At 43.8% G+C, this 18,938-nt stretch overlaps 1 protein-coding gene across 1 annotated transcript in view; it reads right to left on the bottom strand.

Moving 5' to 3' along the window:
* Positions 1-4,108: 4,108 nt before the first annotated feature.
* Positions 4,109-18,938, bottom strand: part of LOC110493271 (importin-9) — a 30,006-nt gene continuing 15,176 nt past the window's right edge. Inside the window, exons 11-22 of the mRNA XM_036950746.2 lie at positions 18,614-18,753; positions 16,621-16,783; positions 16,147-16,373; positions 15,647-15,795; positions 15,174-15,302; positions 14,801-15,076; positions 13,479-13,645; positions 13,160-13,293; positions 12,860-12,979; positions 5,632-5,751; positions 5,245-5,321; positions 4,109-5,026 (exon numbers count right to left, since the gene is read on the bottom strand). Coding sequence (XP_036806641.2) covers positions 4,916-5,026; positions 5,245-5,321; positions 5,632-5,751; positions 12,860-12,979; positions 13,160-13,293; positions 13,479-13,645; positions 14,801-15,076; positions 15,174-15,302; positions 15,647-15,795; positions 16,147-16,373; positions 16,621-16,783; positions 18,614-18,753 — 1,813 coding nt within the window. The 3' untranslated portion in view covers positions 4,109-4,915. The remainder of the gene's footprint in view (positions 5,027-5,244; positions 5,322-5,631; positions 5,752-12,859; positions 12,980-13,159; positions 13,294-13,478; positions 13,646-14,800; positions 15,077-15,173; positions 15,303-15,646; positions 15,796-16,146; positions 16,374-16,620; positions 16,784-18,613; positions 18,754-18,938) is intronic.

Genomic DNA, 18,938 nt, shown 5'->3' with positions numbered 1-18,938 from the left:
CTTTTGCCTCTGATCTGGCGGACTCACTAAACACAAGTGCATCTTTTGTAAATGATGTCTTAAGTTTGCTGAATATAAAACACAGTTGTCAGTGAGAGGACGTTTATTTTTTTTGCTAGTTTAGAAGGAATACAATTATTAATACTTTTACTTTTGAAAGTTAAGTATATTTAGAACCAAATACTTTAAGACTTTTACTCAAGTAGTATTTTACTGGGTGACTTAATTTTACTTGAGGAACTTTTTATTAAGATATTTATTAAGATATATTAAGATACCTTTACTCAAGTATGACAATTTGAGTACTTTTTCCACCACTGAAGAAATCACAACACATGGTATGGGCAGCCATAAACTACGGACAACGAACACAAATCTGGATTTGATAAGATACTATAGGTGAGTAGGGGTGTTCACATATAGTCTTCTTGAATGAAAACAAAGGAAAAGTACTCGGTTGTCTTTGTATTCACACTGCCCTTGCCTTTGAAATGTGCAACTCTTTTGCCAGTTCACTTCACCTATTTGGTGGTCTGAGTCCCCCTTGCATTCACACTGCTTTGTTCAGAAAGGCAACACCATGAGATTATGTTAGGACAGCGCCTAGCCACAGAAAACCATACAGCCATTTTCCAGCCAAGGAGAGGGCTCACAAAGTCAGAAATAGCGATGAAATGAATCACTAACCTTTGATGATCTTCATCTGGTGGCACTCCCAGGACTCCATGTTAGACAATAAATGTGCTTTGTTCGATAAAGTTGATCTTCATGTCCAAAAATCTCATTTGAAATTGGCGCGTTATGTTCAGTAATGCATTGTCTCAAACAAACACCCGGTGAAATTGCAGAGAGCCAAATCAAATTACATAAATACTCATCATAAAACACTGATGAACGATACAAGTGTTATACATAGGATTAATGATACATTTCTTGTTAATCCAGCCGCTGTGTCAGATTTCAAAAATGCTTTACGGCGAAAGCAAACCACACTATTATCTGAGGATAGCGCCCCATCAAACAAGCACAGAAAATCATATTTCATCCCGCCATGCGCAACACAAAACTCAGAATTAAAGATATAATTCATGCCTTACTTTTGAAGATCTTTTGTTTGCACTCCAATGTCCCATAAACATCATAAATGGTCCTTTTGTTAGATTAATTCCGTCGTTATATATCCAAAATGTCAATTTATTTGGCGCATTTTATCCAGAAAAACACTGGTTCCAACTCGCGCAACATGACTACAAAATATATCATGTTACTTGTAATCTTTGTCAAAACATTTCAAAACAACTTTCCGAATACAAATGTCTTTTTTTATGAAAATAATCAATCAAATGTAAGGCGGGATGAACAGTGTTCGATACCGTAGGAAAACAACATGAAGCACGTGATCTGGAACGCGCATCAAAACATTAGAGAGCCTTAGCCTGGACCCTCGTTTTGGACAGCTGTACTTCTTCATTTCTCTAAAGAAAAACATCAACCAATTTCTAATTTCCACATCCAGTGGAAGCAATAGGAACTGCAACGAAGTGCCACAGAAATCTAGGAAACCCATTGAAAACACTGTCACCTCACAGACATCATTCAAAAAGTTTTAGAAACTTCAGTGTTTTCTATCCAAATCTACCAATTATATGCATATCATAGCTTCTGGGCCTGAGTAGCAGGCAGTTTAATTTGGGAACGCTTTTCATCCGGTCGTGAAAATGCTGCCCCCTATCCCACAGCTGAATTCGGAAGTTTACATTCACCTTAGCCAAATACATTTAAACTCTGTTTTTCACAATTCATTAAATCTTAGTAGTAAATTCTCTGTCTTAGGTCAGTTAGGATCACCACTTTATTTTAAGAATGTGAAATGTCAGAATAATAGTAGAGAGAATGATTTATTTCAGCTTTTACTTCTTTCGTCACATTCCCAGTGGGTCAGAAGTTTACATACACTCAATTAGTATTTGGTAGCATTGCCTTTAAATTGTTTAACTTGGGTCAAATGTTTCGGGTAGCCTTCCACAAGCTTCCCACAATAAGCTGGGTGAATTTTGGCCCATTCCTCCTGACAGAGCTGGTGTAACTGAGTTAGGTTTGTAGGCCTCCTTGCTCGCACACGCTTTTTCAGTTCTGCTCACAAATTTTCTATAGGATTGAGGTCAGGGCTTTGTGATGGCCACTCCAATACCTTGACTTTGTTGTCCTTAAGCCATTTTGCCACAACTTTGGAAGTATGCTTGGGGTTATTGTCCACTTGGAAGACCCATTTGCGACCAAGCTTTAACTTCCTGATGTCTTGAGATGTTGCTTCAATATATCCACATAATTTTCCTACCCCATGATGCCATCTATTTCATTAGATGCACCAGTCCCTCCTGCAGCAAAGCATCCCCACAACATGATGCTGCCACCCCAGTGCTTCAAGTTTGGGATGGTGTTCTTCGGCTTGCAAGTCTCCCCCTTTTTCCTCCAAACATAACAATGGTCATTATGGCCAAACAGTTCTGTTTTTGTTTCATCAGACTAGAGGACATTTCTCCAAAAAGTGCGACCTTTGACCCCATGTACAGTGACAAACCGTAGTCTAGCTTTTTAATGGCGGTTTTGAAGCAGTGGCTTCTTCCTTGCTGAGCGGCCTTTCAGGTTATGTCGATATAGGACTCGTTTTACTGTGGACATAGATACTTTTGTACCTGTTTCCTCCAGCATCTTCACAAGGTCCTTTGCTGTTGTTGTGGGATTGATTTGCACTTTTCGCTCCACAGTATGTTCATCTCAAGGAGACAGAACGCGTCTCCTTCCAGAGCGGTATGACGGCTGTGTGGTCCCATGGTGTTTATACTTGCATACTATTGCTTGTACAGATGAACGTGGTACCTTCAGGAAATTGCTCCAAAAGATGAACCAAACTTGTGGAGGTCTACAATTTTTTTTCTGGAGGTCATTGCTGATTTTTCCATGATGTCAAGCAAAGAGGCACTGAGTTTGAAGGTAGGCCTTGAAATACATCCACAGGTACACCTCCAATTGACTCAAATTATGTTAATTAGCCTATCAGAAGCTTCTAAAGCCATGACATCATTTTCAGCAATTTTCCATGCTGTTTAAAGGCACAGTCAACTTAGTGTATGTAAACTTCTGACCCACTGGAATTGTGATACAGTGAATTATAAATTAAATAATCTGTCATAAGCGATTATTGGAAAAATTACTTGTGTCATGCACAAAGTAGATGTCCTAACTGACTTGCCAAAACTATAGTTTGTCAACAAGAAACTTGGAGTGGTTGAAAAACGAGTTTTAATGACTCCAACCTAAGTGTATGTAAACTTCCGACTTCAAGTATATATAAATATAGCTAATAGATAAGTCATCTTTTAACGAAATACAATCCCAATCTAATCAAGTAAATATTATTGGTAACAGAATAAATAGAAGAATACTGCAGATTAAATAATGCTGTACTTGAAAATTTCACTCAATCTAGGCTACTGCCCCTTTAAAAGCTAGCGTTGATTTTTTGGTTAGTGCTAAGTCTTCACACTATTCAAACCCCACAATCAAATAAACAGTTTATGAAACTTCCTTAGCCTATAGATAACACTTTGCAAACAAATAATCTGAACATTGTGTCAGCACCAAACTCCACACATATATTTGGGCATTTCTGTATGTCCTTGACAGTTGCTAAAGAATATCCAAAAACAGCACACATTATTTCCACGAACCTACACATCATCTTCTTTCTTTTGTGCCACAAATGTGAGGGGTTATGTCAGGGGAAACTGTGTTGCAGTAGTCTAGTGTGTGGTGCAAGAAGAATGACAATACTTTGTGAGCTGTGTGTTCCCATTGCCCTAATATAGGGAACCGGACCACGGGACTAAAGCAAACCGAACATAGACCACCTCGAGATGTCTCCATTCGGTTCGCTTCAAATGCTCTTTTGAGTGGTCCAAGTTTCTTTGGAGTGTTCACACAGCACAAAAAATGACGTGAACAGCACTGAGTACAGACAAATTGTCTGAAAGGGACCAAGTGTGAAAACTTGTACTGCCATTCTTCACTATCTGGGAAAGTGACCAAATAACAATGGAAACAAAAATGGTGTCCTATTGGGACTTTTATTGAGAAATTTCACCCCAACTAGTGGGTAAAGGGAAATGAAAAGGCGGTGAGTCACCATGGCAACGGTGTGAATCCCCCATAACCACCCAGGCCCCAGTCGCAACCAGAAATCCTCAAGGTTTTCATCCCAATCAGAAAAGTCAATGGTTTCTGAAAACAAGGCCACCAAAGTTTCTTACTCAGTCTCAAAGATATATTTCTCTTTGTCTGTCCATCGTCATGAAGTCTCTTTTGCCTCTTGGAAGTTTTTTTAATTTTTTTTTTACAGAAGCACAAAAATAAGTGGGTCGAGTTACAAATGGGACACAGTAAAGACTCCGTTCATATATCACAGCTGCCCTGCCTGTCCCATTGCAAAACATCAACCCCTCTGTCACATTCCAAAGTCCTCCCACAAGTACAACAGGGCAGAGGAGCGAGGAGACACTAAGGAGGTGTCTCCCACAACTGTCTCCCAGCCCTCCCTGGGAACAAATCAGGGTGTCCCTCACGACCTTCTCTCGAACTTCTTCCGTCACATCCCTCCACAAATCCGCAGTCTTTTCCTGGTCATCCTTTAAGTCAGAATAGAAAGACAGGATGTTATGGGTAAGTCATGTCTGTCTCTTCTCTCCCGCTTTACCTCCCCATGATCTTCTGTTGGAGATGTAGGTAAAGCATCAACAACTGCTTGGCCAATCAGAGCCTCTCCCACACTCAGGGGTTGGTGATTGGTTGGTGAGAGTGAGGGATTGAGCAAGAGTGTTCTAGTAGGGTTGACATAGGGAAGTGGATGGGAGCAGGTTTAGATGCCGATAGTCTGCAGGACTCTCCTCTCAGCGTCATTGAGATGGCCAGAGAACATGCTGTAGCACGGCGACTGGGCAAACTGGGTCAGGAAATCTGTCAGGTAGGCCTGGAACACACAGTACAACAAACTTTATTTAAAGTTCATTTAAAACATTAAAATACAACCGAAAGGACAAACCGTTGAAATCTGTTCAATACAACTTGATCAATCTCCTTAAGGTCAATTAAGAGGGCACAGTTGGAGCACAACCACGTCAGCCCTAAGTAGTCATGTTTTTGTGAACTAAATCTGAATGACAGATCAGTATATTAGCGAGGCATTACCTGAAGGTCTATCTGATATATGGGGTCCTTCAAGGCATCTGGATCCTCCTCATCATCATCCTCATAGTAGTCTTCATCTGAGAGATTCAAAATACATTTTGATACCTGTGAAACATGGCAGATAGAGCCAAGATGGCTGCCTACTACACTGATGGAGGAGCCAGACCTCTAGAAGAGGCTGAGAGAGTGAAGTTATTTTGTCACCATGATGAATTATTTTGTAGCCGCAAAGCTTCGGTGCATTTTTCATTCTTACTAAGCATAAGCCATAAATAATAAGGGCTTTTAAATTATTCCACTACATGAGTGCCTTGATTACTTCTGTTTTTTTAACTTCTTTTTCGGCATTGTTTACTATCCAGCAAACTTATTTTGGTCTATTCTCACCATATTTGTTGGAAGCGATGAGGTCAGATAGCAGCTGCCCGGCCAGCCCTTCATCCTCCTCATCATCCTCCTCCTCCTCCTCTTCTTCTGCCTCCTGGTCCTCCCACATTCCACCTGAATCTGCAGTGACACAACCAAACAGCTTGGGATTAGATTCAACAGGGCCTACTTGCCTTCACAATACTAAAACACACACATGAAGGCCGTTTGTGGTCCTCTGTAGCTCATTTGGTAGAGCATGGGGCTTGCATTGCTAGTGGGAAAACTCCCAGGACCACCCTTTTTTTAAATGTATGCATGCATGTCTCAGTCACTTTGGATAAAAGCATCAAAATAAAATGGCTTATTCACAAGTATTCAGACCCTTTGCTATGATACTCGAAATTGAGCTCCGGTGCATCCTGTTCCCATTGAATTGATTGGACAGGATTTGTAAAAGGCATATATAAAAGTTCCCACAGTTGAAAGTGCATGTAAGAGCAAAAACCAAGCCATGAAGTCGAAAGAATTGTCTGTAGAGCTCCGAAACAAGAATGTGTCGAGGCACAGCACTGGGGAAGGGTACCAAAAAATGTGGGTACCAAAAAATGTCTGCAGCATTGAAGCTCCCCAAGAACACAGTGGCCTCCATCATTCTTAAATTGAAGAAGTTTGGAACCACCAAGACTCTTCCTAGAGCTGGCCGCCCGGCCAAACTCAGCAGTCGGGGGAGAAGGGCCTTGGTCAGGAAGGTGACCAAGAACCTGATGGTCACGGACAGAGCTCCAGAGTTCCACTGTGGTGGTGGCAGCATCATGCTGTGGGGATGTTTTTCAGCGGCAGGGATTGGGAGACTAGTTAGGATCGAGGCAAAGATGAACGGAGCAAAGTACAGAGAGGTCCTTGATGAAAACCTGCTCCAGACCCCAGACTGGGGTGAAGGTTCACCTTCCAACAGGACAATGACCCAAGGGACACAGCCAAGACAACACAAGGATGGCTTTGGGACATGTCTCAATGTCCTTGAGTGGCCCAGCCAGATCCCGGACTTGAATCCGATCAAATATCTCTGGAGCACAGAGCTTGAGAGGATCTGCAGAAAAGAATGGGACAAACTGTGCCAAGTTTGTAGCATAATACCCAAGAAGACTCAAGGCTGTAATTGCTGCAACAAAGCACAAGGTGCTTTAACAAAGTATGAGTAAAGGGTCTGAATATTTATGTAAATGTAATATCTGTTTTTAATTTAATATTTTGTGATGGGCTTGGTACCGGGGTACGGTTCGCTGCAAGTGAGAACGTAGTCCGGAACAAAAACAGGGAAAGGGGATACTTAGTCAGTTGTACAACGCATCTACCGCATTTAACCCAACCCCTCTGAATCAGAGTGGTGTGGAGGGCTGCCTTAAAATCGACATCCACGTCTTCGATACCCGGGGAACAGTGGGTTAACTGCCTTGCTCAGGGGCAGAACAATCTATTTTTACCGTGTCAACTCGGGGATTCGATCCAGCAACTTTTCGGTTACCTGCCCAACACTCTAACTACCAGGCTACCTGCCGCCCCAAAGAACCAGAGGCACACATTATTATTTGTTGTTTGACAATAGCATTTGATGAAATGCACGCAGTAGCCAACCATAGAATGTTTCAGAGATATCAAGTTATGAGTAGCAGCACATTTATGAGCACATCCGATGCAGATTAAGGGAGACAGGGAAGTAAATATATACACTAAACTAAAATATTAAACTCAACAATTTCAAAGATTTCACTGAGTTACAGTTCATTTAAGGAAGTCAGTCAATTGACATATATTAACCAGGCCCCAATCTATGGATTTCAATAGACATCAGGATATCATCATGCTATCTCTGTGCATTTAAAATTGCAATTGTGTTCGATGATCAAATGAAATTTGAGCATTTGCCCACTGAAAGTCAGCTATGACACCAAACTGCAGGCAGGTGAAGACTCTTGTGAGGATGACAAGCACGCAGATGAGCTACTCGGAGACGGTTTCTGACAGTTTGTGCAGAATTTCTTTGGTTGTGCAAACCCACAGTTTCATCAGCCGTCCGGGTGGCTTGTCCCACGTGTAACCACGCCTGGGCTGGCGTGGTTACACGTGGGTCAGTGGTTGTGAGGTCGGTTGGACGTACAGCCAAATTCTCTAATACGACGTTGGAGGCCGTTTATGGTAGAGAAATGACTATTAAATGTTTTGGAAACAGCTCTGGTGGACATTTCTGAGGTCAGCATAGCAATTGCACGCTCCTTCAGAATTGTGTTGTGTGACAAAACATTTTAGAGTGGACTTTTATTTTCCCCAGCACAAGGTGCACCTGTGTAATGATCATGCTTTTTAAATCAGCTTCTTGATATGCCAAACCTGTCAAGTGGATGGATTATCTTCACAAAGGAGAAATGCTCATTAACAGGGATGTAAGCAAATCTGTACACACAATTTGAGAGAAATAAGCGTTTTGTGCATATGGACAATTCCTGGGATCAATACAAAGGCGATCAAAATATTGAATCAAACATTTCATGAGAGCCCTGGCATTCAGAGTTTGAGTGGCAGTGAGAGCCAGCTCCTCATAGCTGGTTGGTGCATGGAATAAAGTAAGTGTTTCTGTTGCGCAACATTTATACAGGCTTCGCAATTGCATGAGAAAACAGAGTTTTGATGGCCTCAATGAGGATCCCGTCATCTTTCTATAGGCTAGGCTTATATTTATTTCTCAACATTACATGTATTAACAAATCGCTTCTGTTCTGACAGGTGCATGATAATGGACCATTCTAAACTAATTTCACACATTATTTAGAATACGTAAAGACCAGTGCCTAAATTTGTGAAAATTGGAAGGTACCAGAACAAAAAGTGAGCTCGAGAGGGGATTGACCTGGGGACCTGAGGTACCGTAACACATGGAGAATAAATAATAATAATTCACCTTTATAATAAAGCATTGCATGCATATCATGGTATTTGCGTAATGGCATAGAGCAGTAGAGTTGAGGCAGTTACAGAAGTTGCACACATGGGGTACATTTTTAGTAGCCTAGGGTCTGGAAAAGTGTTGGCCTTTTATAAACGCATTTAATGCATTTCTAAGTCCTTTTACATGACTGGAGACTGGAGACAGAATCTATTTTAATACTGCACAAATTATCTACAATGTCAAGAAAAAGTATGTGAACCCTTTGGAATTACCTGGATTTCTGCATAAATTGGTCATAAAATTTGATCTGATCTTCATCTAAGTCACAACCATAGACAAACACAGTGTGCTTAAACTAATAACACAAATTATTGTATTTTTCTTGTCTATATTGGATACATCATTTAAACATTCACAGTGTAGGTTAGAAAAAGTATGTGAACCCTTAGGCTAATGACTTCTCCAAAAGCTCATTGGAGTCATGAGTCAGCTAACTTGGAGTCCAATCAATGATAAGAGATTGGAGATGTTGGTTAGAGCTGCCCCGCCCAATAAAAAAAAATCCCCAAAACAAACTCACAAAATTTGAGTTTGCTATTCACAAGCATTGCCTGATGTGACCCATGCCTTGAACAAAAGACATCTCAAAAGACCTACGAATTGTTGATTTGCATTAAGCTGGAAAGGGTTACAAAAGTATCTCTAAAAGCCTTGATGTTCATCAGTCCAAGGTAAGACAAATGGTCTAGAAAATGGAGAAAGTTCAGCACTGTTGCTACTCTCCCTAGGAGTGGCCGTCCCGCAAAGATGACTGCAAGAGCACAGCGCAGAATGCTCAATGAGGTTAAGAAGAATACTAGAGTGTCAGCTGAAGACTTACAGAAATCTCTGGAACGTGCTAACATCTCTGTTGACGAGTCTACGATACATTGCTGCAGGTCTGAAACATTGCTGCAGGTCTGAAGTTTGAAAAATAGCACCTGAATCTTCCACAGTGCTACTGGAAAAAATATTCTGTGAACAGATGAAAGTACAGTTGAGTTGTTTGGAAGGAACACACATCACTATGTGTGGCGAAATAAAGGCACAGCACACCAACATCAAAACCTCATCCCCACTGTAAAGTATGCTGGCGGTAGTATCACGGTTTGGGGCTGCTTTGCTGCCTCTGGACAGCATGCTATCATCGACGGGAAAATGAATTCCCAAGTTTATCAAGACATTTAGCAGGGGAATGTAAGACTATCTGTCTGCCAATTTAACTCAACAGAAGTTAGGTGATGCAACTGGACAACGACCCAAAACACAGAAGTAAATCAGAATGGCTTCAACAGAAGTTAGTTGATGTAACTGGACAACGACCCAAAACACAGAAGTAAATCAGAATGGCTTCAACAGAAGTTAGGTGATGCAACTGGACAACGACCCAAAACACAGAAGTAAATCAGAATGGCTTCAACAGAAGTTAGTTGATGTAACTGGACAACGACCCAAAACACAGAAGTAAATCAGAATGGCTTCAACAGAAGAAAATACACCTTCTGGAGTGGCCCAGTCAGAGGCCTGACCTCAACCCGATTGAGATGCTGTGGCATGACCTCAAGAGCGGTTCACACCAGACATCCCAAGAATATTGCTGAACTGATAGTTTTGTATAGAGGAATGGTTCAACATTCCTCCTGACTGTTGTGCAGGTCTGATCCACAACTACAGAAACCGTTAGGTTGAGGTTATTGCTGCAAAAAGGAGTGTCAACCAGTTATTAAATCCAAGAGTTCACATACTTTTCCCACCCTGCACTGAGAATGTTTACACGGTGTGTTCAGTAAAGTTCATGAAAACGTAGAATTGTTTGTGTGTAATTAGTTTAAGCAGACTGTTTGTCTATTGTTGTGGCTTAGATGAAGATCAGATCACATTTTATGACAAATTTATGCAGAAATCGAGGTAATTCCAAAGGGTTCACATAGTTTGTTAGTGTCAAAGTAGCCGGAGATCAATAAAAACGACCTGGTCTTAAATCCATCAATAGTCTAGGCCTAGGTGTGTGGAGATACATATTGTAGGCTCCAATATGAGTTAATTATAGTCCTAAAAAAGCTTTCCAGTTTCACTGACTCACCCAATGCTGCGCAGATCACACGCTGGTAATGGCCTGCATGTTTGTGCCAAACGCCCATCTCTAGTTTTATGCAGTAAAACCATATTTGGAAGATGATCAAAGATTTTGATCGCCTACAGCATAGTCTTTTCAGCAGGAGCCATTTGCTTTCCAACCTGTTACCCTTCGATTGTATTTGAAATCTTGCGAAAGGCCTGTTTTGTCTGCATGCTGTTCACTGACAGATGTGATGCGCATCCTCAGCTGTATGCTATGCCTTATTGGGCTACACACAATACACAGCTAGGCATTTTTTTGAAAGAAGCTACTGATCCTGCGAGGCTAAATTATAGGCCTTCTCATGGTGTAGTAGATGACTATTAATGACTTAATATCTTTCTGAACAGACAGCAGTAATTCTAGAACTTTGGAAAATGTATTTCAATTCAACAGATTTGACTAGCCACTATACAATACAATCCCAGGTTTCTAGTCCTGCTATATTTATTGCTCACTTAAAATAAATGATCCGCTTTATAAACGGTGTAGCCTACCTGGCATGTTAAAAAAACTATCTGCACGAAACCTCCATTTGCTATTTGAGTGCAGGTTATGGATGACTTTTTTTGTGGGCCATTCTTAATAAAAAAATTATTCCACACATATACACACAAAAGTATTTGGACACCCCTTCAAATTAGTGGACTTCAGCCACACCCATTGCTGACAGGTGTATAAAATTGAACACACAGCCATGCAATCTCCATAGACAAACACTGGCAGTAGAATGGCCTTACTGAAGAGCTCAGTGACTTTCAACGTGACACCATCATAAGATGCCACCTTTCCAACAAGTTAGACACATTTCTGCCTTGCTAGAGCTGCCCCTATCAACTAAGTTCTGTTATAGTGAAGTGGAAACGTTTAGGAGCAACAACGGCTCAGCTGCGAAGTGGAAGACCACACAAGCTCACAGAACAGGATCGCTGAGTGATGAAGCACGTACAAATCTTTGTCCTCGGTTGCAACACTCCCTACCAAGCTCCAAACTGCCTGGAAGCAACGTCAGCTCAAGAACTGTTCGTCTGGAGCTTCATGAAATGGGGTTTCCGAGCAGCTGCACACAAGCCTAAGATCACCATGTGCAATACCAAGCGTCAGCTGGAGTTGCGTAAAGCTCAGACTGTGGAGCAGTGGAAACGCCGTCTCTGGAGTGACAAATCACACTTCAACATCTGGCAGTCCGACAAACTAATCTGAATTTGGCAGATGCCAAGACACCGCTACCTGCCTGAATGGATAGTACCAACTGTAAAGTTTGGTGTAGGAATAGTCCATGGTTTGGGCTAGGCCCCTTAGTTCCAGTGAAAGGGAATCTTAACGCTACAGCATACACTGACATTCTAGACGATTCTGTGCTTCCAACTTTGTGGAAGGCCTTTCCTGTTTCAGCATGACAATGCCCCCGTGCACAAAGCGAGGTCCATACAGAAATGGTTTGTCGAGATCGGTGTTGAAGAACTTCACTGGCCTGCACAGAGCCGTGACCTCAACCCTATCGAACACCTTCGGGATGAATTGGAAAGCCGACTGCGAGCCAGGCATAATCTCCCAACATCAGTGCCCGACCTCACTAATGCTTGTGGCTGAATGGAAGCAGGTCCCTGCAGCAATGTTCCAACATCTAGAGGAAAGCCTTCCCAGAAAACACAACACAGAACAGCTGCATGTGTACACTCCCTCGGAAATTGTTTGGAGAAAAATATCCTTTCTATTTTATTCAGCTATGTTCAATTGTATTGTTCTTACTATAAAATAAATGCCACAGGAATAATAAGCTAATCTTGCCTGCTAAATGAACTTGTGTAGCCCACAGCCATATGGCCTAGCCAAATCAGGACCTGACATAAGGATGACTCAGAATATGCTATTCTGTTCTTCTGAAATATGATAGAAAGAAAAGCCTGCTTCTTTAGATCTGCCTAAAATAATTCATTGTGAAGGTGTAGGATATATTAAAATGTATTTATTAAGAGTTTTTAAAATGTATATTTTTCAAAGGTCTACATCAGTGGATTGTAAGCTGTGGTGGAAGCCAGAGATGCTGAAGGTGTTCATTAACTGTCAATTACAGTGAGACCGGCAGTTATTTGAATGACAATCACCGGCTGACAAAATGTAATGACCGCCACAACCCTGACCTTGACTCCAGTCTGCTGCGGCAGCTCTGGTTGTGTTGGCCTCCACCACTGACGACAGCTCATTGACAATCAGCTTAAAGACCTTCACTAGCAATGGAATGTTGGTCCACTTCTCTGGATCTGGGGAGAGACAGACAGACCTTACAGCCACACTGTAAGATGTGCATACCATCAAAGAGTTGAGCCCCCAACAGAAGCATATAGCCAATGCACCCCGTGTCATACATTAGACAAGATAATGGGGGAGGATATTTTTTGTGTCCTAAATGCTAAATTAGAGAAGTGAGCTGTGGGTCGTACTCTTGGCAGACTTGGAACGCGTGCGGATGCCCTCGTCAGGGCCAAAGATCTCCTCTCCCTTGACCACGATGTCCTGGAGACGCTTGTCATTGGTGTTGAGGCCGTGCTGCAGCAGCTTACACAGGGCTACCGTACTGCACAGGGACAACACAGGAGACGGGGAAACACAAACATTACAAAAGGGAAGAAAATTCCAGGTCATAAAATTCCAAGTCATAAAAAGGTGGAAAGGGGAGTACAGAGAGGAACACACCTTTTCTTCACCAAGTTGAAAATATTCTACTCTACCATCTATCTTGAGGAGTGTGGATACACTCACCTGACTTTACCCTCGTACTGTCCGTAGAAGAGGTGCTGTCGGCTCATCCACTCAGCCATGACAAACTCCAGGGCTGGTTTCCCCGTTGGACCCGGCAGACTGCACAGGAACTCCAACAGAGGCTCCAGCTGAGAGTGGACCAGGTGGGCAAATACCATGATCAGAGACTGGGGGAGAGGAAAAGAGAGATGATGATCAGAGACTGGGGGAGAGGAGGAGAGAGATGATGATCAGAGACTGGGGGAGAGGAGGAGAGAGATGATGATCAGAGACTGGGGGAGAGGAGGAGAGACATGATGATCAGAGACTGGGGGAGAGGAGAAGAGAGATGATGATGATCAGACTGGGGGAGAGGAGAAGAGAGATGATGATGATCAGACTGGGGGAGAGGAGAAGAGAGATGATGATGATCAGACTGGGGGAGAGGAGAAGAGAGATGATGATCAGAGACTGGGGGAGAGGAGAAGAGAGATGATGATCAGAGACTGGGGGAGAGGAGGAGAGAGATGGTGATCAGAGACTGGGGGAGAGGAGGAGAGAGATGATGATCAGAGACTGGGGGAGAGGAGGAGAGAGATGATGATCAGAGACTGGGGGAGAGGAGGAGAGAGATGATGATCAGAGACTGGGGGAGAGGAGAAGAGAGATGATGATGATCAGAGACTGGGGGAGAGGAGAAGAGAGATGATGATGATCAGAGACTGGGGGAGAGGAGAAGAGAGATGATGATGATCAGCCGGGGGGAGAGGAGAAGAGAGATGATGATGATCAGCCGGGGGGAGAGGAGAAGAGAGATGATGATCAGAGACTGGGGGAGAGGAGAAGAGAGATGATGATCAGAGACTGGGGGAGAGGAGGAGAGAGATGATGATCAGAGACTGGGGGAGAGGAGAAGAGAGATGATGATCAGAGACTGGGGGAGAGGAGAAGAGAGATGATGATCAGAGACTGGGGGAGAGGAGGAGAGAGATGATGATCAGAGACTGGGGGAGAGGAGGAGAGAGATGATGATCAGAGACTGGGGGAGAGGAGGAGAGAGATGATCAGAGACTGGGGGAGAGGAGAGAGAGATGATCAGAGACTGGGGGAGAGGAGAGAGAGATGATCAGAGACTGGGGGAGAGGAGGAGAGGAGTCGAATGTCAACAGGGTCTATATGGGTGGCAATAAAGTATTTGCTGGACAACATTGATGCAAGGCTCAAGATGAGTATAAATTGAATAGCGACAGCTTGGCGTGTTGAAACCTCAACATCACAGAGAACACTGATAGATTTAAAGAGGAAAGTTCCAGAGAGGGACAAACAGAATTGTTACGTCCTACCTGCATGACGCTGAGGGTCTCGGCCTGCTGCATCTTGCTGAGGATGGCTCTGAGGATTTGGTCTAACTGCTCTCCAAGCTCAGTGCCGGCGCGGGCGATCAGCGTGGACACCAAACGGCCCACGAAGGCAGCGGTGAATTCTGATGTCCTGGGGTCAAGCAGTTGACTGACCACCTGCATCACGTACCACAGACCACTGTGGCCCTCCGTGTCCCTCCACTGGCCCACCTGCTCCAGGGCCACTGACACATACGCCCGCAGACACTCACCCCCGTTCTGGAAGAGAATGGGGTTAGAGTTCATATAATTACAAAGTGTACTGGTGTAAGAGCAGTTGGTATTAACATCGGAGTCCTTCTCGGTGTGTGTGTACCTGTATTGTGGTGTTGTCGTCTGTGCGGAGGGTACACTGGGCCACCACAGGGAAGGCCTGGCAGACCAGCATCTCAGAGAGCGGGGGTTTGGTGTGTCGGACCACCGTGGTCAAGATGTCGATGGCGGTCTGTCAGGGAGAACACAGGAGACAACTGTCAATATATGACTGACTAGAACCCTAAACGTTGATGGTAAACAAGGAGGCCAGACCACCAACCATGGTCCTGGAGAGCGCAGGCTTTTAATCCAGCCCAGCACTAACACACCGGATTTAACTAAGTCAAGGAAATGACTACTTGATTAGTTAAATCATATGTTAGAGTACCTGGCTGGAATAAAAGCCTTCACACCCCTGTAGCCTAGGCCCTGGGTTGGTGACTACTACCAACTCTGTTAGGCCCCGACACACAGTGCTGCTGCAAATTAACCACTTCCATAGTAGCTAGAGGCACCAGACCAGTGGTGACTTACTGCACACAGACCGGAGGGGATCTTGTCAGGCGGGGCCTGCATGATGCTGACCAGGGTGGGGATGAGGCGCATCTGCATGGGGCCCTGACACGCCTCGATCTGGGCCAGTTCCTTAAAGATGTCCTGGGCCAGAGACGCCACCACCGGGTCTGGGGAGAGGAGGGAAAGTAAGATAGAGGCACATGGGTTGATCTGTAAGGAATGGATAGTCATAGTGGCAGGTAGCCTAGTGGTTAGAGCGTTGACCAGTAACGGAAAGGTTGCTAGATCGAATTGCCGAGCTGACAAGGTAAAAATCTGTCGTTCTGCCCCTGAACAAGGCAGTTAACCCACTGTTCCTAGGCCATCATTGAAAATAAGAATGACTTCTGCCTTGTTCTGCCTAGTTAAAAAGGTTAAATAATAAAATATGGTAATATCTAAATTAACTATGGGACTCAACGATACACTAATAATAAAATACAAGAGCACCAACTGCCAAGGTTACTATAGTTACCCACCGTTACTATACTTGAGAAAGATGGCGATGGTGAGGGGGCAGATCTTGTTCTCTGCGCTGGTAGTGAAGGCTGGGTCCACAGTGCAGACGATACACAGTGTCTCCATGACCAGGGTGAGAACCTCAGAGCTGAACTGGGCTGCCAGCTGCACCAGTCCGTCCAGAACAGCAGGCAGGAACGGCTGTAGGACATGGGTACTCTCAGACAGCTTCAACTGGTCACAGTACCTGAGGAGAGGACACACACAGAATTACCACCTGCATACCAACACATTTAATGTTATGGTGTAGTGACGGATTGTGTGGTATGGCTAGTTGGGTGACAAACTAGAGGGATTTATCCATCTATCTACTGTATGACATCATCGCTTCTACCTGGCCTAGCTTACTGGTATTATTATGATGACTGAAGAAGTGTAATCTACAGCTTGTCAGAACTATCGAGGTTTAAGTGTTGAACTTTCATCTCCCTCACCCCCAGATGGCGCGTACGGCTGAGATGCGGACTGAGGGGGGCTGACTGTCGTGCAGGCCGCTGACGGTGGCCTGGAGGAACTGCTGGATGAGCTCAGGGGACATGGCTGCTGTGAAGCGGCTGGCCGCCCACAGGGCTCGGCCCAGCAAGAACGGAGAGGCCGCTGGGGGAAGAGAGGAGGGAGGGGTTATTATATAAGCATATACGGTACCATGAGTCACAGTCCAGACCTCCAGGCCTTTGATGTCTGAAGGTTATTGTTTCTTCCTCACTCTTTATTGATCACGTAATCAATTGATCACCAAGTCAATGATTGACTAGTGAGTCCACCCACCAGGTTTTCGCAGTCTAAATCAGACATTTTTTGAAAGAACAATATACAGTGGGGCAAAAAAGTATTGTTAGCCACCAATTGTGCAAGTTCTCCCACTTAAAAAGATGAGGCCTGTAATTTTCATCATAGGTACACTTCAACTATGACGGACAAAATGAGAAAAGAAATCCAGAAAATCACATTAAAAATCCTACAATGAATTTATTTGCAAATTATGGTGGAAAATAATTATTTGGTCACCTACAAACAAGCAAGATTTCTGGCTCTCACAGACCTGTAACTTCTTCTTTAAGAGGCTCCTCTGTCCTCCACTCGTTACCTGTATTAATGGCACCTGTTTGAACTTGTTATCAGTATAAAAGACACCTGTCCACAACCTCAAACAGTCACACGCCAAACTCCACTATAGCCAAGACCAAATAGCCGTCAAAGAAATTGTTTCTGGCTGAGAAGACTGAATCTGCAATAGGTAAGCAGCTTGGTTTGAAGAAATCAACTGTGGGAGCAACTATTAGGAAATGGAAGACATACAAGACCACTGATAATCTCCCTCCATCTGGGGCTCCACGCAAGATCTCACCCCGTGGGGTCAAAATGATCACAAGAACGGTGAGCAAAAATCCCAGAACCACACGGGGGGACCTAGTGAATGACCTGCAGAGAGCTGGGACCAAAGTAACAAAGCCTACCATCAGTAACACACTACGCCGCCAGGGACTCAAATCCTGCAGTGCCAGACGTGTCCCCTGCTTAAGCCAGTACATGTCCAGGCCCGTCTGAAGTTTGCTAGAGAGCATTTGGATGATCCAGAAGAAGATTGGGAGAATGTCATATGGTCAGATGAAACCAAAATATAACTTTTTGGTAAAAACTCAACTCGTCGTGTTTGGAGGACAAAGAATGCTGAGTTGCATCCAAAGAACACCATACCTACTGTGAAGCATGGGGGTGGAAACATCATGCTTTGGGGCTGTTTTTCTGCAAAGGGACCAGGACGACTGATCCGTGTAAAGGAAAGAATGAATGGGGCCATGTATCGTGAGATTTTGAGTGAAAACCTCCTTCCATCAGCAAGGGCATTGAAGATGAAACGTGGCTGGGTCTTTCAGCATAACAATGATCCCACACACACCGCCCGGGCAACGAAGGAGTGGCTTCGTAAGAAGCATTTCAAGGTCCTGGAGTGGCCTAACCAGTCTCCAGATCTCAATCCCATAGAAAATCTTTGGAGGGAGTTGAAATTCCGTGTTGCCCAGCAACAGCCCCAAAACATCACTGCTCTAGAGGAGATCTGCATGGAGGAATGGGCCAAAATACCAGCAACAGTGTGTGAAAACCTTGTGAAGACTTACAGAAAACGTTTGTCCTCTGTCATTGCCAACAAAGGTTATATAACAAAGTATTGAGATAAACTTTTGTTATTGACCAAATACTTATTTTCCACCATAATTTGCAAATAAATTCATAAAAAATCCTACAATGTGATTTTCTGGATTTTTTTCCTCATTTTGTCTGTCATAGTTGAGGTGTACCTATGATGAAAATTACAGGCATCTCATCTTTTTAAGTGGGAGAACTTGCACAATTGGTGGCTGACTAAATACTTTTTTGCCCCACTGTAACTGAACATGGCTGCCCGGAGATGAGCGACTGACTAACCTGTGAGGTTAAGGTCAGCCAGGATGACGTTAGCCAGGAAGCCGTGCATATCAAACTGAACACGGCCGTTCTTCACGTTCTCTGTGATGATGGTCTTCACTGAGCCCAGAGCTAACATACAGGCCTCATGGATCTTCCACCTGCAGAAGGGGACAACACAGGAGTAAGGAGAGAGCACACCTACAGTGCTGATGGTTTAGCCATGGGGTGCAACTCAATAGTAGAACGCAATGTTCACTCATGTTTTTCTGTTACTTAGCAAATTTCAGGTCTGTTGAGTGCAAACTTGAACATTCAGAAAACACTGAGGCAGTACCCGCTTTAA

The sequence above is a fragment of the Oncorhynchus mykiss genome, chromosome 17 (genome assembly GCF_057628025.1).
Source record: "Oncorhynchus mykiss isolate SJ-2025 chromosome 17, ASM5762802v1, whole genome shotgun sequence".
Lineage (NCBI taxonomy): Eukaryota > Metazoa > Chordata > Actinopteri > Salmoniformes > Salmonidae > Oncorhynchus > Oncorhynchus mykiss.
The sequence above is the reverse complement of the archived record's forward strand: the minus strand, read 5'-3'. Positions and strand labels throughout refer to the sequence as shown.